Source organism: Fulmarus glacialis, unplaced genomic scaffold (assembly GCF_000690835.1).
Source record: "Fulmarus glacialis isolate BGI_N327 unplaced genomic scaffold, ASM69083v1 scaffold49972, whole genome shotgun sequence".
Lineage (NCBI taxonomy): Eukaryota > Metazoa > Chordata > Aves > Procellariiformes > Procellariidae > Fulmarus > Fulmarus glacialis.
The window spans coordinates 1-22,934 of NW_009198111.1; the positions used below are offsets into that span (position 1 = coordinate 1).

Genomic DNA, 22,934 nt, shown 5'->3' on the forward strand with positions numbered 1-22,934 from the left:
AATACATATTTTTTATATATATGTTAATAACCCCATGGTTTTAATTACTGACGTATCCCAGGATTTGCTGCCTCTGAGCCTTTATCTGCTGTATCTCGGTCAAACCTCATAAGGCTGCATTTGAAATCACACTGCACTAAGAAAACAAATGATTAAAGCAGAGCAAGGGAGTCAGGGGATTAGTTTATTCTGCATGGCCTTGAGCAAGTCATTTTTAGCTCTGAGGCCCTAATCTTACAGTGAGCCTGGGGCAAATGAAACACTCGAACACCCACACAAAGCACACTTAGTTTTTTCTCATCTGAAAAATGGGGATGACAACACATACCTCTCTCTGAGAAGCGTCTTCATCATTAATCTGCATTAAATGCTTGGAAATGTGAAGTTTTAAAATTATTAAGTACCAAACCAAATTAACATTTTGCAATGCCATCAGAGTCAATAAGGTAGAATGACAACACAAGCACCCATTGTATTCAGCTCACGATTATCACTGGAAAAATCTAACACTAGGAAGCTGTAATAGTCTCTTCCCCTCCTAGCAACCAGCTGTAACGACAAATAGAATACAAAAGATGAGTGACTAAATGAGTTAGTCCTGAACTGCATCCTCTATCTTGTTAAATGCAGAAAGCCTACACAGAGCAGTGTCAAAGGGACCAATGAAGGAGAAAAGCAAGCTCCGGCATCTCAGTCCTTGAATTGCCCAGTCTTCAGACAAAAGGTACCAGTTCTGCAAATAAAGGAACAAATTTTGCAGCTGCCACGACTTAGAAAACGCCCTTTAAAATACAAGACTTGTCCTTCATTGGGACCACGACAATTTCACTGTCCTAAGAGTATTATTCATTCTGTGTATTCAGCATGAGACGCTTTGTTGCCTGCCTGCTTTTTATAGTAGGTGCAAGTCCCTATTAGTCTTACTAGCAGTTGTCATTTTTTGTACTAGTTTTCCATCTCAGTCCATGTATGTACAGTGTATCTCATAACATCACAAGTGTTTCATTTGCACATGAGACAGCTGCATTGCAAGGCTGTGCACTTTTCTTTATCAGAAGTAAACACTATCTGAAAATGCACTAGAAATTTAAAAGTGGATTCTCAGCACCCTCTTGTGGATTTGTGGTGTGATAACCACCAAGTATTAGTAAAACTCTTATTACAATTCAGAGCTACAGAAAAGTTACTATTTTTGCAGCAAAACTACAATAGGGAAGTTAAATGTCAATGGCAAAACTTTGTAGCTTATGATTATTTTTAATACCCGAATAAAAATTGCGTCTTTAGTGCAAGTATCTCTTGTGCCACATTAAAAAAATCTGCCAGTTATACACTGGCTCTCATGCAATATGTGAACTGTAATACTATTAGTTCAGTGGTGGCAGGGGATCCTGTTTCTATTAAAACATGCATCTATGCCTGCAGGCCTAGTCAGGATCAAAGCTGTTGTCATTTAGAAAAAAAATTGCCTGTGGTGGCCGCACAGAGTAAGTTCCTTCCAAGAGAAAATAGGATTCTTGCTCTGCTTATTAAGATGCCAGTAGCCAGAAGCTCTTCCAACTCAGCACATCGTGGCAATGCTTCTGTCAGGTCTGGGAACAAATAGGAGTGTGAATGCTGCTACTGGATAGATGTGTTTTTCTGATACAGTGGCTTTCTTCCCCCACATGTATGCTTGCGGTAAAATGCCCTGTGGAAGAGGACAGAGATAGAAGTACTTTTTTGGTTTTGCATACATGTATAAGGAATGGCCAGTATCCCCCTATAAGCAGCTGTTTTCCACACGATTTACAGATCACACTAGGTTTTTAAGTCCAACCTGAAGAATTCACAGAAGCCAAGGAAGACTGATACATACACTAAATACTCCTAATTACACGTGAACAAATCTTTCCCCAAGTCACCCAGATTCGTATCAACACCGTTACGTTTTGTATGCACCAGAATTCAATGAGTGGTGTGACTTACGTGAAAACATTCCAACCATACATGTGTTAAGGGTTTGCTTTAACATAACAGCTTCCAGCATGTTTTAACTAAATCCTCAAAGCAGTTTCAGTGCCTGTCTAAATACATAAGCATAACCAGCAAGCATTAGTAATGCCAATCACAATCACAGTGAATTAAAACATGCACAAGGTTTCCTGAGCACATCCATCAGATTTTGTTCCTCTAAGGAACCCACAGGTGCTAAAATATGCTCAGTGCTCCAGCTTTCCAGCCTTTTTATTTCTTTGGACAGCAGTGATACAATTACTGCTCCAGGTATATTGAAATTTAAGATGTTTTTCCTTACGTGCAGATAATATGATTCATATTAATTGCCACAGTTCAGTTCTGGAAGCACAGTTCTGCAGATATGCTAGCTACTACATCTAGCCTATGCCTTTCCCTTTCACTACACCCACCTCTGAGAATCTCAATAGTCCCAAGTCTCACAATACCAAAAGGCTTTAAAAAGGGTACCTCTCAGTCACCTCTCATGCCTAGTATCTACTGCAGTGTCCACGTATCTTCAACATATATAACACTGATAACAAAATACAAATTCCCATCAATGTGGATGTCTTCCCTTTGGCATTTTAGCAAATTTATCTGTTTTATTTTTTCTTAGGAAGTACAATTCAGGCACATACATACACAGTTATCTTTGACAAAGGTAACACTAGACATTAAAATACTGTAAATTCAGTTGTGGTTTTGTTCTCTCTTACTTTTTCAAACATATAAATTCTAATATATTGCCGTCTATTAGTTCTGTGTTTCCTTTGGAACACTGTATGCTCTGTAAGATCCAGAATCATTTGTGCAGTTAAATGCAAAGCACCTTCAGAAGCTATTCCTACTGTAGAACAAGAACAGCAGCTCGTGCTTCCTGTGTCAGGCCACAAGCAAACACAGGAGGCAGCATCTAAGTTTTTTCTGCTGTGTTATCTCCTCCAGCAGAAGAGAAGCTATACAATGCAAGCCTTACGCATTCAGACTTGCACAACTGTCTCTGTGCCTGGTTATTTTTATAAAGGGCCAAGCCTCTACCATTTAAAAGGCCTTGGCCATATTATTGTTCCCTTTACAATTGTACAGCTTATGTTCTCAACATATAACAAACAGATTTGTGCCACCATGCTTTCTGTGGGCTAGGATCAGTGTATCAAAATTAGAAACAATTGTTTAATGAAGAGCAACCTATATATTCCAGCAAAGTTTGTAAGAAATGAGAGTCTGAAGTTAAGCATCTTAAAAGTACAGTTTTGAAAAGTGAAATCCACAGATCTCAGTAGGAGCTGCAGGGTTTCTGTTCTAGTGAAAAAACAGTTGTCATATATTTTATTGCTTCCTTACATCTATTAAGTGTTAAGACCTTGGTCAGGAAAATAGTTCTGAAAAATTTAGGAATATTTCAGATGACTTCCAGGTCTATAAATATGATCACACTCTTAGGAAGAAAAAGAGGAAAAATTCCTACTCACCAGAATTATATATCATGGTGAGCAGGAAAGTAAAGTAGAGCAGGCTCCTGCTCCCTCATGGCTTCTTCATGGCATTCCTTTCACTTTGCTGAAGTTGTTGCTCAGAGGAAACAGGAGTAGCTTTGGTAAGTGGAGTTATCCCTGCGGCTGGCTGACATAATTTAGGACAGGCAGTATATTGACTTTCTATTTCCCTTAATAGGTCACACATACAAAACGGATACACAAATTGATTGTTCATCTAAAGCAGAATTAATTGCACGCACAGGGTCACTCACTACAATTTCTGGCAACAGGACTTGGAATGCCACTAAGAAAACCTCAGTTGTGGACATGTGCTACTGCAGAATAATATACAACTTAGCTAAACTGGCAGATATTATTTAGACCTCTGACGGAAGGTCAGATTTTTGATCATATAATGCATATTTAATATTTAATATCTCCTACAGATTTGCAAGTTTTTTGGACTACAGCTCTTTTTCTTTTGTTTCTGGTCAGACTACCATCCCTTTGTCACTTCCAATTAACCTGAATATGTACATTTTTAATTTCCAGTTACGTCTTTCCGGACTTTGGTCACTGTTTGGCAAACGTCTCTTCAGAAATGCAGCATCTCAGACTCCAGCAGAACGTCAATGCATCATACTTTAATTCACTGACCATTTCAGTTTAATACTAGCCACAACTTACACAAGTCTGCGAGCAGTTAAACTGTTTCCTTTTCCCTATTAAGTGTACTAATATACATATCTAGCTTGACTTGGGATTTCTTTTTGTGCACTCTGAAGATTATTTCCCATTTTACAGTGAAAAGAGCAAAGCCTAGAAATAGATGAGTTTAACTCACTTCTACCTACTGTTGGTGAAAGGTTTAGTGTCTTCATCCACTGATATGCCAAGCAATAACCAGCAAGTCAACTGTTTTGTAGCCCCATAACATTATTCAAAACCCCAAAATACCAGAGTTTCACACTGGTATGTGTATATATGTATATAAACCCTGTCAGGAATACCTGTCCTTAAGACAAGGTTCCTCTCTACCTCCCCAACTATGTATTTTGAAAACAAAATCGAAAAGGTTTAAAGTATGTTTCAGAACAGTCAGTTCACTCTCTGATCACAACAAAAAAATCCTTCTGCCATACAAAAAGTACTGTAAGTTTATTATAATTTAGGAACATGAGTAAAAGGAAAGTATTTTATAATAGCTTAAAATCCATGGCAATCTCTCCTGTCTTTGTGTTGAAATTTATAGCATACATGACAGCATTAGGAAGGTCTGACAGAGTTTCTGATTCAATAACAGAACTGAAGAAATAGACAGCTTGCTTGCAATGGGGATTCCATTCACAGTTTCCCTAAAAAGTGAAAGCAGTCAAAACTCTACAATATTATTACTAGACAGTAATAATACAGTAAGAGCACAAGAGTTCTAGTTCCCAGTTCAGTATACAATGATCAGATAGTTATCACTTCCATTACCATCCATTCCATTATAGGAATGCATAACTTGAAATACCATATGCTACAGTGAAGTCACAGAGGAAAAAATGGATTTGGTCAAAGAATATTTAGAGAGAATACCAAAAATACTGTGAAAATACCAAAAACTGAGAAACGGGATTTGTATGAATAAATTGTTCTTTGAGCTAGCATCATATATGTGGTTCAAAACTATGGGAGCATTTGGATCCAATTCAGACTCTCCCATTTTAAGGCACGTCTCCTGCTCGCCCAAAAACTAGGAACAGATAGTTCTACTAGTTCTGTCTACATAGTCTTCAAACAGTGTAACAACGAGCACTATATAAACCAGGCATGGCCAACAGAGACCCATTTTTCAGCACTGTAATCCTATAGACTTTGATATAATAAATTAGATTGAAGAAATACCTTTTCATTTGAAATTTGCATCAGTCCTGTACTAACAGAGATATCAGCAGCAAGATGATATTCCATCCACAGAACTGCTCCATGGCTCTTTCCTTTCCTGGGGAGAAGTGGAGGATCAAAACCTGTTACTTTATACAATACTGACAGCTTAAACACTGCACCCATTCCTCACATAGTTTAGGTGAGAGCTGTAAAAGCATGAATAACTTGTTTCCTTGAAAAAAAGTTGAACAGCTGAATGATTTGGTACATGGGTAGCAACTTTTAAAGTATTTACAGATATGAAATCTAAAAAAGACAAGGAAAAGGAGAATATGTCGTAACTAAATCTGCTCAGAACCACAGTCATTTAACAGGCACTCCATAACATGGCATAAATTATTTGGCATATTTGGTGAGTACCTCCTTCAGAGACCCAAGCTTCTATTGTTTCTGAATTTTAAGTAAATATTTACCAAATATCGCATCTCACTTCAAGTGTCTGCTCCACGAGGAGCAGAGGTCATGCTAGCGTGTTGCCTGTGAATACAACAACTGGTGCAAAGGCACAGAGACCCCACGCAGATGGTTCTGGATTTTGTGAAATCTTGAATTTTGTTTCACAAAAAGAAACATATAATTACAGCAGTGTTTGAGCTACATAAGCTCTAGATAGTTAAAAATATCTTTCCCGTTTTTTAATTCTTAAGAGCATTTCAAGTTTGAACAGAATTAAGTACAATCTGTCGTTAGATTATAATGAAAAATATCTCAGAAGACGTGACAAATTAAGATTGTCATAATTATAGTTAAAAGGAAGAATAGTGTACACTTTAAAGCTATTTAAAAGAATAATTTGGAAAGCTAAATAGGAGCTTTTTCTGCAAGAACTCAGCAACAAGGAACAAACAGAAAGACAATGGTTTATTTTCTCTAAACTATAAATTAATCTGTTTAAGTTTTAAATCATTGTAACATCTAGAGAAATGTTATTTTTGAAATACAGGCATATTATCTAAAAAGTTACCCTTACTGTTACAGCCTATTGTGAATAACCACAGGAAATTCATGTCAGAGTAACTTCCAGAACTTTAGGTCACATTTTTAAAAACTGTCAAGTATGTTTCCACTAGGTAACTATTATAGTTAACTATACATTATATATATTATATATATGCATTATATATATATACGCACACACAGCTTGAATACGAGGTAAAAAACCAGATTATGACAAGAGTATTTATTGCAATGAGAAAACTCACCGTAAAAGATTTACAGAACCCTCTGTGCTGAGACAGTGTTGCGGTACAGTCTTTCTGAAGTCAAACGTCAAGACTTCCTGAGGGTCAGAGAGTGACTTGCAAGGATATTCCCACAGAGGGTGAGGTTCTGCTTCCTTGGATTCCCTAAAATTCAGAGAATTCTGAAGAAAGAAAGTAATAAAACTGTCTGAAAACAATCCAAAGGCAAACAGTCCTTGTTTTCAAGTTAATTATGTGTCCTGAACCCAGCGTATTTAAGCAATAAAGCTGCAAGAGAACAGGGCTGCACTTCTTAGGCACGAGGGAAAATATGTACTACATGCATGAACTAATTGCTATGACTGTGGTCCTCAGCAGTCAAACAGAAACGGGCACTTTCAAAATACAATGCATTTAACTTCTCTTCTCCCTTGAGATGAATTTTACTCTAGAACTGCCTGTACTCCTCCACAATGACTATAAAGGCAATCTATATAGCTAACTCAAAAATGGATATCTGCAATGCAGCTCTAGAAATTGATATAGATAAATCTCACCCTTCATATCTATTTCTCGGAAGTCAAAAAGCCTTTTTCTCTTTCAAAAGTACCTGCAAGCGGGATTCATCTATGAACAACTCCCAGATGATTTGATTTCAAGCTCAGAACAAAATTTTGAGAACAGTATTTTTCTTTTTGAACGAACAGAAATATTTTCAAAACAGTGCAAAGCACTGAACAGCTTGGCAAATGAGAAGAAACATACAACCCCAAAACCCATGCCACAGAAGTTACCGTTTTGCAAGAACTAAATAGCCATCATATTTATGAAAAACTAAAACAATGGTGTTCTGCCTAACATACAAGTTTTTCAACAGTCACTAAATACTTTTTTAAGCCAAGGTGAGTTTTGTTCTGTTTTGCTGAAACTTGTGCTGGAACTATTTTCAGTCTTCTTACTTTAATCATATCATCCATAGTCTGGACATCAAAACCTTCACAAGTGCCACATGGACTCCGGATTCTCCACAAGTCCTAAAAAAAGAAGAGAGGATTTTGTTTGGGTTTATTAAAGGAAATAGGAAATCTTAAAATAATTTTAGCTGTAGATTAGACATTTGATAACAAGTCAGGTAAAGACTCTTCACTATCTCTACATTCCTAACCATTAGAACTACTGCAAGAATCAGAAGATAGTGCATTCTGGGAAAATGTGTTGCAAGTCAGTTAATTCTTTCGCCACTGTTTTCAATTTTCAACTCTAAAGAATAGCCACATTTCCTACCATCTCTATGCATAGTTTACTTTGGAGTAGATACGGATTTGCCAAGATTAAACCCTTACAGCCCCCCCATTTCCACCACCCAGCACAGGTAAGTGCTCCCACTCGCATCAAACATCTTACAGCCTATTGGATTACCATACTTCCCTTTAGGACTCCAAAGATTAGTAAAATCATTTTAGGCACATCATACTACACCTCTCTCTGACTTTAGCAATCCACTTGACAGACGATTCAGTTCAACTTTTGCCTTTTCTTAGACTGCGTTAACAGTCCCTTAATAGAACAAGAACATTCACTAGCTGTGAATATATACATTTTATTACCTGTTCATTGTTGCACTTAGCAACCTCAAATGTTCCTGCTTTACAAGATGGCAGCAGGGCTACTATAAATTTAAATAAATGCTGTCATAATTTATGCCTGAATACAGCAGGAACTAGAGTGACTATAAAGAATCTCTGAATGACATACCTGATAGAACTATCAAATCAGATAGGTAGCATCCTGCTCCCTAAATGCAATTACAGACTAAACAAGCTTATAACTGAAGTAATTTCATCAGATTCTTTCTCCTGGATCCAGCTTTTGCTAATTGCTTAACTGTAATGACATATCCCTATTTTGACAAGACAGAACAGCCTACAAAACCAGTTCTGCAAAATACCTTACAACACTATGTCTGTTCCTTCTGTCTAACCAAGAATTGGTAAATGCAGAGGTTTTTAGAAAAAAAAAAAACACCACAGACTCTACTCTTTGAGTCCAGATGCACCAATGCATAAAGAGGAAAAGGTAAAATTAAAGCAATAGCTTGTGGAATAGCTTAATGGAACGAAACGCAAGTTAAATGTTCTACCAAAATAGCTATGTGGAATCGTCTCTGAACACAACCCTGTACATAAAAGTGTAAAACTGAGGTTCAGGTGACATGAATGTTACTCTACATTCCGCAGCTAGATTGTTGAATGATCTAAATCATCACTCTGCATGCTTCAGTTTCCTCATCCAGAACAAGAAGAGAATAATGCTTACTTATTACAAAATGCTCCGAGTTCTAGGGAAGTAAATCCTCTAGATAAGAGAACATGGAATTAAAATTAACTGCTTATTTCAATCTCATTACTGTTCATTAGTTTTAAACATCTGCTTCCTATTACAAGATTCAGATTTACATTATTTACTCAGTATATGTTTAAATTCTCTACATTTCTGCAGAAAACTGAGAGGTATGTAAAAACATGCAGCATAGCTGATTAGTCCCAAAAGGAAAAAGAACATACGTATTTTCACATACACAAATCAAAGGTGGAAGTAAGAGAACAAGGTTAAAGAGCATTCGAATAAGGAAACTGTTAAGGGAGAGAAGGCTCAGACATAAAACTACACACCTGGTGAACCAGCCAGAGGGAAGAAAAGAGAGAGAACAGACCTGGCATTTTTAACAGATAAACTGAAGGTTATGTTTATGTGAAAATTCATTAGATTATAGGCTTTTTTAAAATTTATTGATACGTATATTCTAGTTACACAATTTCAGACTAAAAAGTTCCCTCACTTAAGCTACTGGGCAAAAACTTTGCATATTAATTATGAAAGTACTTATTTAATTTCCATTGTCATTGTAGGTAAACTCTTCACAATCTCTACTGACCAAGTCCTTAGTAACTGCAAAAAGTTTATACCTTTGTACAATTTCTGAAAGATGCCTTTTCAAAGTATTTTTAAGATGTGACCCCTATTATGCTCAAATTTAGAACTGTGCACAGCCTCAAGTGGTTAAAAAAAAAAGAACATGCAATTATGAATCCTGCCTACAGTCTTATACTCATAAAGCATGACTTTAAAAACTGGTATTTTGCAGAATATCTAATTTTATAAATAACCACAATTCTCACATGCTTCCGCGATATCTCTCTAATCTAAAGAAATATTTTAAAACGTTCAGCCCTTTCATTTAAAATGGTAAAATTACTTGAGTTAATTTTCTGACAAGAGATGGCTGAAATAGCAAAACTCATCTTCAAGATGTCAAATATTCTTTTCTCAGGTGGTAGAGTGCAAAACATAATGAAGTGGACAGTACTAAGATGAGATAAACTTGTCGTTAAAAAATCATGGAAGAGTACTCAATTTTAAGTGGATTTATGTAAATATCAAATGGATAGTTCCAAACAACCTCACCTGAAACTCCACAATCATCACGTGCAAAGAAGCAGACTGAGGTAGGACAGTGACACTGCTGGTAAGGTGACTGGTCACAGCTGTCCTAGCATACCAGAAATACAGGTTATGCCACGGCAACAAACTTGTAGTAAAAAACGGCTCTCCCACAAGAACAGAAATCTTGGCAAAGAAAGGAGGGGATAAAAAGCATTATAATAAAGAACAACAACTCAATAACACAGACTGTTTATATCTTAAACAGTTGACAATGCAATATAGCAAGTGAAGTCATCTAGATAAAAACTTCTACTGCTCCATAAGGATTTAATTACTACATAATGCATATACTGCACAACAGACATATTTTTGTGGTTTTAGTTAGCAAATTTTAAAATTAATTTTCCTGCGACAAAGTTTGACAGAAAATATTGCAGTTTTAGGTTGGAAGGCTTTGTAATGAGTCATAGAATTTTGAAATTTTTAATTTAAGGATGTTAGTATTTCCAAATAGACTGCAATCTTCTGAGTGGCTTGAGAAAGAAGAGCTATAGCTTAGTAGCACACATGCAGTTAAACCAGTTTAACTGCCTTAACAACTGGCGTAGATTATGCAGCAAGGAAAAGTCATACCCTTTGAAAAACAAAGCAAAAATCCTCCCAAAGTCTTTAGTCTCATTTAGTTTTAGTGGGACAAGGTCTGAACCATCTACTCATTCCAGTTTCTATGAACTGGGATATAATGGGATTCATTGTGGTTACAGTAGCACAGTAGGAAAAGCAACATTAATTTTCACCTTTTTCTCCCCACCACCCCACTGAAATTCAGTATTTGACAACTGTAACATACCTTTTTATCTTCCAAATGAGAAGATGTCAGCAACTCAGGACGTGCTTCTATTATTTTAATTTTATCTTCAAGACGATTTGCTTTAAAAAACTAAAAAAAAAAAAAAAAGTGGCATACTATCTTTATCAAAAGCTACAGTTGAGACTCAAACCCATACCAAAACAATAATTTTATTAAAAATAAACAAAAAAGAAACCAATAGCCAAAAGAAATTTTAAAAAAACTGCCTACTATAACTCATCAGGATGATACAAGTCTATTCTTGAAGGGTGCATGCACTTAGAGTCAACATGTCACACCTAGTGAACTAGAGCACATGCCCTACATATTCCTTCAATTAAGTATATAAAAAGGCAGATAACACAAAAGTTGCCTCACCTTCATTCATTTGTACTTTGAAGCATATGGGAAGGACAGTCAAGAAAGATAAAAATTACTTCAACTACGAATACACTGCATATTTGGCTTCTGTTTGAGACCAGGTTTGTGTCCTAATTTGCCTACCATTCATGTTTTTGTACTCCTAAGCCACAGGCTAAGATAGACCTCTTTCAAATATATAGTGCCAACTAAAACAGACACAGCCAAATGATGACTTCAGGAAGCTGCTTCCAGTCACTTCTTAGACATTAGCTGCCTCTCCTGAGCAGCCTCCACTCCACTGGCAGGGCCTTCTGTGCTCTACCCCAAGGAAGCAGCTGAAACATCGCTTGCAGTTAAGACCCACTGCCTACTCTCTCCTAAGAGCCAAACAGCAGAGCAGGCATTCCCAACTTGACTCAGCTGGAAGACAGAATTGCTAGATGCCACTTTCCCAGTAAGACTGGTGCAAGCTGTGGGATGCTCTCACATTCCACTAACCCTCAGAAACATACAGCCTGGCTTTTATCATCAATGCAATGAGGGCAGCAGAGCAGCAGCTCAAGCAGACAGGCCAACAGGCATATGCAAGGAGAGATCAAGCACCGGCAACCATAATTCCCTCTGCTCAGCTCAACTTCCCAGTGGCCTATTCAGCTTGTGGCTAAAGCTATGAGATTGGATGTATCTCCAACGGGATGTATTCCTCCAAGTATTTGCATAAAGCCCTGTACAAATACCAGGAAAAAATAAGAACTCCTCCCCGCCAACATATCCCACCTCTCAGTCTTGTCAAACTGTATGATCAAATACATTCATTAAACTGATTTAACCTCCAAGCAATTGATGCAAGGACAATCAAAGGCATCAGCTCTGGCCTTAGACATACCAGGAGCTCATTTACTGCTCTAACAGAAAGCTGAATACTCACTTTTTCCATGACAGAACAGGACACAGCAGAGTTTTCTAATGTAAACACCTAAAGAAAATACACAACAGTTAGTCAAACTAGCTTTATGATTTTTAATTAAAAGAATATGTAAATGAACAATGAAGGAACTATTTTGATGCTCTAGTGAACATAGTTCGTAAGAACCATGCATCTATTCCACAGCCCACTGTCATGTACCTTTTTAACAACAACAAAAACACCTCCAATAACTACAGGCTAAATAATGCTGTTTTCACAGCCATACAAGAAAAAAACCCAACAGAACGCAATTATTTATTTTCCATTTTTAAATGCACATAGCATATTAACATTTGCTCTAGGCATATATTTACTCCTGAACAAATGCAAGCATATTGCCAGTGTGCTGAATCAACCTCCAGTATTGCTTACTCCTTGTACCATGATCTGACTGTATCAGCTGGAAAGAGCTCAGATATGCAGCACACTAGCCCTTTGAAGTAAGAAAAAAATCAGGTTTTATTCAAAAATCAGTGAATAGTTAGGCAATATGCAAATACAAGGCTAGGAAAATATTACGGAAATCTCTGTATGCCCTATTCATCTCCTCTCTCTTCAGTAATCATCTGTGACTAGCCACTACTGAAGACAAAAATACAGGGGCTATGGATCACTGGTTTAACCCAGCAGGTTTATTTATTTCTATGAATTGCCTAGCATCTTCCTCGGGATTATATTACATTACACATTCCCAGATACTCAGTCCAACTATAATAGATTTTAGTTTGAAAAGTCCCATGAGAGAACACATCAAGTAAGGTATATACATAAGTGAGACAGCCAGGCAGCTCTCAGCTCTCTTTACACACAGACTCAGTATTCTTACTGCTTCCTATCTTGCTCTTACAGACCTTCCACTTTAGACTAGATAACACATGTAATTATGGAATTGCAAACATAAAAGAAGAAAAAAAAATGCCAGACATTTAGGTCAGCAGAAAGAGTATTTCCAAAGGCACCAAGATACAAGATGGCAAACAGGAATCAGTGGGGAATGAGGAACACCACTTTCATTCAAGGCTACTCATTGGTAAACATCAAAAGTGGTAATTATTATCTCCCTAGACTTCAGCTTGATCAGAGATGAATTTAACCTCCACTTCAACACAATAGGAGCCTCTTTCTCACTTGTCACTGAAGAGGCACTGGAAATAATTAAATAATGGGCTGGAAATGCTGAACTATATGAGAGAACTAAAAATACCAAGCTAAAACACAAAGATCAGAAAAACAGGAAGTACTGTACCTGCTTTGCTCCAAGATAGTGAGCCAGCACAGGCAGCAGGCTCCCATCACTGATACAAAGGCAAACACTATCTGTTTTCAGAACCTACAGAAAATAAATAGTCCTTGTTATTCCTATTCCAGATGAAAAAGTTTTCAAATTCTGGACATTTTGGTAGCCTTTTTTCCCACTTTATACACTTCCATATCAAATAAGGACTGGGAGATACAGTGATTAATGTAACCACGTAAAGCAGAACAGAATAGTGTAAGAAATGTCCATGTAATCCCCTTGTTTTAGGTCAGAAAAAGTTCGCACAAAAATGTATTGGGGGTCTTTATTCAACTACCAATACTCCTTCTAACAAATACACAGAGCTGCTACAAATTCCAGTGCAAAAATGGCTGCTTACAATTTAAAAAAAGTAATACCGAAGTTTTCATGACAAAATAAGACTTACATCTGCTGATGTAAATAAAATATACTTTGTGAGCAAAGTCCTTTAGCAGGGGAGAAACAAATTCCATAAATAATTACTGCAAATAAAACAACACATCTATCAGAAGCCAAAAAACCTACAGGCAACATGCACTCACTTTCATCAAAGACTTGATGTATTGGCGTGTTCGGTTCTGATCATTTAATTCCCCAAAGCGTGGTCTATTCCAAAGAAGATGAGCATGACATCTACAAACAGGACTGTCAACACGAACATCTGCTTTATTCTCCTCTTCTCCTCTGGAAAAAAAATGTCAATGAAGTATTAACTACAGCATCAGTAACATGTTTTCGCAAACAGATACATTTATGCATTTCAGCTAGTATGCACATTAATGCATATGGACTCCACTGTTACTTGTTCAAATTTACTAGTTCTCCAGGGATGTTTTTGTAGCTTTGCATTTCCAAATGAAAAGAAGAGAAAGGGCCAATTTTCACCTTTTTTAAAAGACAAAACCAAGAACACCCCAACCTTTCCCACTAACTGTAATGGTTAGTTATTTTAGGCTTTGATCTTTCAGAAAAGACTTACTTGTTTGGATTCCTAAGTAAAAAAGGCACATAGAATTCAGTCAATAACTTTTAAAGCTGGCACTGATTTTTAAAAATGTTAGCTGCTATTGTCATCACTACCAACATGACTAAGCTCCTTTTAATTTGAGCAAAAGGCATTAATCTCAAAAAGACAGTGCTGACTAGGAAAATAGAAAATGGAGACAGAATGGCAATTATTTCACTCCTTTACCTATATGCCAGCTCAGCTGAGCTATATTTTAGGATTTCCAGGAACCAACCATGAGTGTTTTTTGTTTCACTGTCACAGAATGCCACCAGGTATAAGGCAGGAGCCTGCAGTCCAAACCTCAACTGTGTTTTTATGCATAACGTGTTTTTTTCACCTGTGCATTGTGCATGAAGTGGCTTTTAATAATTTTCTGGTCTTTAGGTTCTTATCTTGCTCTTCCACAAAATAGCTGCTCTAAGAGCAGCAAATACGCAAGCTTGGAGTAAAATACCACCCTTTTTCACACACATGTATTGTTACCTGGCTTTCTGCAGCTTATACCACACAGAGTACTCATCGCGACAGGCCGTCAGGTGCACCTTCTCACCCTGGAGAACTGGCTCCTCATTTGGAAGAAAATACACACACTGCATCCAGTGATCTCTCCACTGAAAAGTGTTGATAAACAAAATCTTAGGAAGTAACTCATAAATAGTAAACGGAAAGTAAACAAATAGCAGGAAATCAATTAGTAAGAACGGGCACAACTTTGAAGCACTGGTGTACAACTAGTTGAAAGAATCTTGTTCATGTTAGCAAGGCTGCATAAAGACTAATACCGTATATTGAATAAACGTACTTTATACAGATTTCTTACAACAGAATAAGGCTGAGACCACTGGCTTGCTCACTAGCTAAGCTTGTGTTTTAATCAAATGAAAAACAAATCCAAAACACACTTTGTATTTATTAGTCCTTTCACCTCTATAGTTTACTTATGCTAGAAACCTGTATTGAACTGCTGACAGTGACCAGTGGTTGAAGCCTCATGCATCAAATGAGGTCACTTAGCGTCACTCTGATATGACAGCACAACTATTTCGTGTTTCAAAAAGCTATTTTCTGCACTGCAAATATTCCAAGCTGATCAGTCATTCTAAGCTGACCGAATACCCTGAAGCGTGAAAGTTTCAAATTTTATTCTCAAACACAGCAAGTGCAGACAATCATTTTGTAGCTTCCTTTTGACCAAGTTCATGCTACTATTAAACACATTCATACAAAACTACAGGAATCTGATTTAACAGTGATCTCCTGTTCCTCTAATTATCCAGTATCAACCCAGCATTTTCCCACACAAGCCTTTTTTATGGGAGTATAAATATATTACCATAAACTTAACACTTATTCGGAAATTTAATAGAAGAACTACATGGAAACAAACCACAGACTAATACTTTGACCAGGGATAGAGACTAGTTAAGGAAAAATATATGGAAATATTTGGTTTACTTCTTGAAAGTAAAAGAAATAGAAGAAATAAATAAAATAAATAAAAGAAAAATATCTGGAAGACAGCTTCAGTTTTTAAGTTTTACATTAAAGCTTACATTTAAGTTTTACATTAAAGAAAACCTAAACCAGGTACATATTATAGTTAACATTTCTATGATTTGCTTTTTAGCATCTTCCAATACATAAGCATTAGCAAAGTTCCTATACAGTTTAAGGGACAGCGGCTTAAAACACCCAGTATGGCCTTCACTCAAAATAACTACTGATAGTCCTCTGATGATAGTATCTGAAGGCTCAGTATTTTACCTGGAAAGCAGAAGTGGATTTTACCCAGTATGGAGCCATTGTGCAATTTATCATCCCAGAGGGGTCCATGTCAATATCCCACCAGGAAAGTACAATTTGTGCCTTGCCAGATTTTACAGGCTCCAGCTGCACTCTATAGTAGGTAGAAGCACTCCTTACTGGCTTACTGAAATCCACACTGCAGAGAAGCATGAAAATTGTAAAAAAAAAAAAAAATTCAGCATTCTTCAGAAATTCTCACTAGCTTCCTAGGCTGAATACACAACTTAATATAAAAGGTGTAACAGGAAAATTTTGTTTTGAACAAAACAAGGCCTACCTTACCTGAACATTGTCACCACATCACTAAGGATAGTGAAATCACTTGAAGGCAACTGGTTCAGTTGAATATCACAAACAGAAGGAACACCTGGACAGTTTTCCATTTCTGAAGGGGAGACAATAATTTTTTCACCATCCTCTGCTTCGACATGAATAGGAAACAGTTTGTTCCAGGACCACATTCTTTTGGATTCCACTAATTGGACATACACTGTTGCCCTGTGAGGCACTGCCTCGCATCCTTCCTGAGTGTTCAAAACAAAGGGTAAACGCATTCAACAAGTTTGACTTACTAACATGCATGAGAATTAAATCAACTGAAATGTGAACAAATTTAAAGAAAAGTTGGACTGGGAGCTTTGAAATCTTAAACACAAATTATTTCAGAAACTTCTGTAACATCAGAACACTTTCTCTTTGTTTCTCTATCTGTGAAATACGATACACGTATCTATCCCGTTCAGTGTGGTTCAGCAAGGCCAGATTACTTTATTAACCATGCAACATTGTCAGTTTACTAGCCTCAGTTAAACTTACATTTCCATTCTCGTTCAGAAACAAGAGATCCATCTTGAGCTTCTCAAGGAAGATAACTACTAAGCTATCAACATTAAAACAGAGTTTGTGATTGTAATGAGTAAATAAGAAAAATAATGGCTCAAATATTTATGCAATGACAACTTTATGTACATGTTTAAAGAGTAGAAAACATGTAAGTTGTTCTAAAAAAACCACTGTGAACTAAGAGCTAACTGTGAAGTCCAAGAACAATGCTTTTACAAAAAAGACTAATTACAATTTAGAGTTATATATGGAGAGCAGTAAAAAGTTATGGAGTGCTATTGTCTTTACATGTAAAACTGGTGAAACGAAACCTAGAAACCTAAAGTTTTGCCATCCACATTTTAATTAAAGGAAAAAATTAGAAAGGGTAAAAGAGAAAGCCCTAAAATTATACCTATAGATTATATGTCAAAGAAACTGGATATTAATTTGATTACAGTGTTTAAAGTATTTCCACAGGCAAAAAGCATGTGGAGTAGCAAGAGCTCCTTAGGGGAAAAAAAACCCGAACCAATGCCTGTGAGGTGAAGCCCATCAAATTTAGGAGGAGAATTTAATTTTTTAAAACATCTTGGAACAAACTACTAAGGAAAGCTGCAAATCAGAACTGGATGCCTTTCTGAAATACATTTGTTAACCAGTGAGTTATTGGTTTTAACACAAACTAAGTGCAATTTCAGAGCCTGTGATTTACAATATGAACTCCAATAGCCTTATTCTAGGAATGAATCTAGTAAATTATTCACTGAGTAAGGAATTAGTACAGCTGATCGTGTATTTACAAAGGATACAAAAGCCTAAATCAAGCATAATCTCTACCCTACTCCAAAAAAGACACCAGAGTTTCTCTAGGGGTAAATGTGACATACTATCAATTTCTATTTTCTTACCTGTACAAGATATTTGTGTGCATGCTCATAGGTTGGTAAAGCTCCTTCTCCTATCAGCTCTGTATCAAACAATTCTGTTACCAGGATGTTTGCACGACATTGCATATCTCCATCTAAAAGACACAATTTAATATTGTAATATTAAGACTTTACATAAGTCTTTCAAGAAGATGCTATCCTCAAAACACAAGTAATTAAAAAAAACTTACTCCTGTTAGAGAACCTGCTGAAGACTGCAAATTATTTTCCTTTAGAAGTTTACTATGAAATACAAATGACTACTGAAATACTATTACAATACTTCCTTTTGAAGTAAATTTCCAATGTTATTTTCTGGAGAGTAAAGGATTTGCTTGTTTTAATTAAAAACATATGGAAAATAAAAGTAAGACATATTCCTTCATGGTTTTGAGGTACTTGCCAATTTTTTTAACCTTAGCCTATTTTTCTCACCTGGGCCAACTGTGACTTCAGTGGAGTGCTTGTTGATTACCTTGATCTTGTCACGAAAACCATTCTTCTCCACTATCTTCACAGCAGCATTAGCCATGGGCTTGAAAACCTGTAAATAGCAAGCGTGTAACAAACTGGTAAGCCAACATTAGCTTTCAAAAATGAAAGGACACCAACACAAAATGCAGTATGTTTAGTCCTGCAAAAATTTAACATCTTCTGCATCTTTTCCTATGTTTGAAGTTCACTACCATGAAACAACACAGCAAGCCTCACTTCAAAAGTTCATAGAGGTCCAATGTCACTGTTACAAAGTAAGTAACAGCTGTCTCCAAAACCTACTCCAATTTAGCTTAAGACAGACAAGAATACACATTAAGAATATTTTAGCATTTACATTAAACAAACTTGTTTATTTTTAAAAATAAAGATATATATGCATCAAGAGAGGCCCCAAGTGACTTATATGTGCTCAAGACAGAAAACAAATAAATAAACCAACCCAAAACAACCAGTACTGAAATGGTCACTGAAGTATGCCAAAAAAATCTGCTTTTATTAACAACATAACTGCGAAGAGAATTTTTGTTTCCTTCAGAATGAAGAGAATAGAGAGAGTACATAGCTTGAAAATAATAGAACGATGAAGAACGTTAAAGGGCTTAAAGTCCATATCCAGTTTTTAAACTCAAAAATTTTAAATATTTTACTCAGCCACACAATCTGACTACTTAAGTAGTCATTTGTGGCCACTTTAGAAACCAGCACAACCCTCTCTGATTGCTTCCTGTGTCTACATGAAAGAGGACTGTCCCTGAAAAATGATCATAGGATAAAATCCTAGATTAAAAAAAAAATGCAGATTTTTACTTGGATAAAAATCACACAGCACTCTTTCAACTATGACCTGCAGACAAGTGAATCTTCTCTTTGTTTCTTCAAATGTGTTAAAAAAAAGCTAAACTGGCCAAAACGTTCCTGTTATTATCCTTAATATAAATAATGGCTACTAATGACCATCAGGATGCTTCTTAACTGCCAATAAAAAAGGAGCTGCTCTATCTAACGATGAAGAGATGGCAAAATCAGTTTATGAGACAGCCTCTTTATTACTATGTGGTCCATGTTATGATTAAGTGGTCTGAGAACCTATCTCCAAGAGTTGAAACTTATGAAGATCAGCAATATGGTTAGAGAATATGCATTTTTTCAAAAACTTGGTTAAAGTTTTCCATATACTTGAGTTTTGATAAGAAGTAGAGAAGACAGAATACTACAAAACTTGACTTATTTTAATCTGTACATTTACAGAAACTGTCCCAAAAATGAAAAATGTACTATACCTTTTCAATTATATTCTTGTAAGACCTAAGTATTTTTGACACATAAAAGTATCAAGCTTGCACTTCAGAAGCCACAATACAAAACAGCAAATGCATCCACTCCACTGATCATGCAGACAGAAAAACTGCACTGAAGCTCTAAAAAGAGGCTATGAACACGCATGCAGAAGTATGTGCAAGCCGTAACAAATGCTTACCTCAATTGCATAGCAGAAATCTGCACCTGCTGAAGCTGCCATCATAGACAGGAGTCCTGTGCCAGTCCCTATGTCTAGAACAATTGCTTTCTCACCTCTTTCTTTTACTCTGCTCACTGCAGCACGAATACCTTGGTAATATTTCACATTCTGTGGAGAAGAAAAAAAAAGATCAGCAACTTTTTATCCATTTATACTTTTAATTTTTGTGCAGAAATCTTGCATTCTCCGACTACGAGTTTATAATTAGAAAAAGGCCTACAGACATCCTTATTCTATAGTCACACCAAAGCCATTCTCAGCAAAAGCAAGTGTTTTTGGAGGGATCAGTCCATTTAAAGTACATCAATTTTTTAATCGCAATATTCACATCGTCATTGATCAGTCAGCTATTTATAGTGCGTGCATAATTTACAAACGCAATCTATTTTCTGGAGCAAATAATAATAAGATCCATGTGAGATACCACTGTTTTTCTGATTATGTTCCCCTGCAGCACCACTCAAATAGTCATAAACTGCCTATGACAGCACAAGAACTAAAGTATCTTCGATTCGGATTCCTCTCTACATCCCCTGAAAAACATTCATACGTGAGAAGCAACATGTGTAAATAATGGCTTTTGGTTATGTGCTGTTAAGTGGGGTTACAAGGATACCAGCATTAACAATAGGAAAAAACCCAAATGCTGTCATCTGCCAGCTACAGTATACGTATTGAAATATATGCTTATATTTACTCCATAACAGCCTATTGTAAGACATTCCTTTCCAAAGAATACACTATCTTTGGACACTACAGATTTGGAGGGTCTGCTGGATCCCTTCCTGAACAATTCTAGTTAACACTTTTGATATACAATTCCAGTAGAGTTGTTGTAATTACTTAGACACAACTTACTGTCTCTACATGGCTTATTAAATGCCTGATCCCACCGGCATGTTTCAATTCAATATGAATTCAAGACTTATATTGTAGGCACCATAAAAGTCTTTAAAAAGGTTATGATGAAATGGTTGACTAAATAGCTAGAGCAGAAAGAACATTTAAACCATTCACTCCAGACTTTATCATGCCTGTAGATATGGTATCTCAATTTTCTTTTCAATCCTAAGCAGTAAATAAGAGCTAAAAATACAACAAAAGAATAAAGATAGACTTTACTTACATTCCTATAAAAACTAAGAAGCCTAGATTCACATTTACAGCCTTTGAAATTTCATCTAATGAGCTCTCTCTGTCAAAAACGTCAAACATAGAAGAGCAACATCAGCTTCTGAATGTAAATATCATGTTCTGCAGTAAACAACAGAACACTAGAGTCAGATGTAAGAAGGCATCTGTTGATCTAAGAGCAGGTCTGGTATCTTAAAGGGTACAAATATGATCATTTCATCTTTCAGAGAAACCTGTGTAATCATGCAGTGACAGCTATTCAAGAGAAATGAAATAGGTATCTTCTCCCCATTGAAAAGTTTTCTGCTTCTATACTTACTCTGTCTTTATCATGAAGCATATCTGCATAGCGTGACCTACAACAAAAAAAATTCCAGTCAAAATACTACATACCACAAAGCACAACAAAACTGCTAGATCTTATACAGCCTCCTTTGTTTTCTCTTACTAAGGCAACTGGTCCCCATGGCCCATAAATGCAGAGATAACTGACACGTTCTTTGAGGATCCAAACTGTTTCCCAAATCTAAGGAATAATGTAATTTCAGTCATCTGGTCATCAGCATATAAATGAAGTGATTAACTGCTGGCATACATCCTCTCTGCAGCAATGGACCCAATACACAGACCTACGGACAAACAGCTGTGAAATAATAGCTGGGACAGACGGACGTTCATACAGAGCAATACATAGCAATGAAAGACAGCCTACTAATGCTGATTTAAATTTCTTTGGTCCCCATTTCTTCATGGGTTGCACTACTTAAAAATACCCCAAAATGTAATCTTCCCAACTTCTCTGGCTGTTACATTAAGCTCTTAAAAAGTTACTACAGGAACAGACAACTGGCAATTATTTGTTGCAGTGGGGATTTAAAAGAAATTTAGTCAATGTATTTTGCCACAACTCAGTCACTGTCAGCATTAAGATAAGCACCCCAGAAAATGTTTAAAAAAAATTTAGAAGGAAACTACTTGGAGAATACTTTACGAAATTCTACATTTACAGTTCTGCCCTGTACAACACAGGGCACTATAACATTTAGACTGTCCTACAGTCTGTTCATCTCATGCCTTTGGAACTCCTGCAGAAATAAACCCCAAAATTGTCATAAAAACAAGTTGGGTTTGCTCTTTTTTGTAGCTTTAGTGGAACAAGAAGCTTTTTTTTTCCAGCATACCTTGCAATTTCCTGATGGTAGTCATAGTTCTCATCCTCTTCTAACCACTCCATTGCACCAGTGGTTGGATTAGCTCTTCCACAAAAAGTCTTCATGATCAATCTCAATTTGTGTTATTTATGTATTATGTGCAATTTGCTGCTTTGGCTTCAGTATAATACTCACAATACTAGCTGTGAAAAAAAAAACCCCACAAAACTTGCAGTGAAAACAACAGACATCACTTTACGTCTGGATACATATACTTTTCCTATTACACCTGCCTTCGCCAGAAGCACTGGTGACTGCCTTGCACTTTTTCTATAAGGATGTTTTAAGCTCAAATCTGTCACCCAGCCCTGCTAGTGAACTTGGCCCGAAAAAAAAATCACTAGTAAGTTCTCAAGGAAAAACACTTCCCCCCTAGGCGAAGCACGCCGGGCGGGAGAGGCCAACCACCCTCTCTGGGGGGTGCCCACACCCTGTCTGAGAAGGGACCCGCAAACTCCGGGCAGCGGCGGAGCCGAGGGGACCGGCGGCCGCAAGACCCTCTCCGGCTGTTACC

At 36.7% G+C, this 22,934-nt stretch overlaps 1 protein-coding gene across 2 annotated transcripts; it reads right to left on the reverse strand.

Annotated features, from left to right (window-relative positions):
• Positions 1 to 4,610: 4,610 nt before the first annotated feature.
• On the reverse strand, positions 4,611 to 22,527 carry PRMT7 (protein arginine methyltransferase 7). 2 transcript variants are annotated; one of them, XM_009572788.1, is made up of 17 exons: positions 22,391 to 22,527; positions 21,529 to 21,565; positions 20,034 to 20,183; positions 18,494 to 18,602; positions 18,041 to 18,153; positions 16,590 to 16,831; positions 16,266 to 16,443; positions 14,985 to 15,112; positions 14,035 to 14,176; positions 13,460 to 13,543; positions 12,175 to 12,222; positions 10,884 to 10,973; positions 10,055 to 10,216; positions 7,549 to 7,623; positions 6,611 to 6,771; positions 5,367 to 5,463; positions 4,611 to 4,831 (listed from the first exon to the last, which is right to left on the reverse strand). In XM_009572788.1, exons 1-17 carry the CDS (start codon positions 22,483 to 22,485, stop codon positions 4,673 to 4,675), a joined length of 2,070 nt encoding a protein of 689 aa, XP_009571083.1. In that variant the 5' UTR covers positions 22,486 to 22,527; the 3' UTR covers positions 4,611 to 4,672. The 2 variants fall into 2 exon arrangements, with proteins under 2 accessions (XP_009571083.1, XP_009571084.1); XM_009572789.1 differs by lacking the exon at positions 20,034 to 20,183 and having other exon boundaries at positions 22,391 to 22,485.
• Between the last annotated feature and the right edge of the window lie 407 nt (positions 22,528 to 22,934).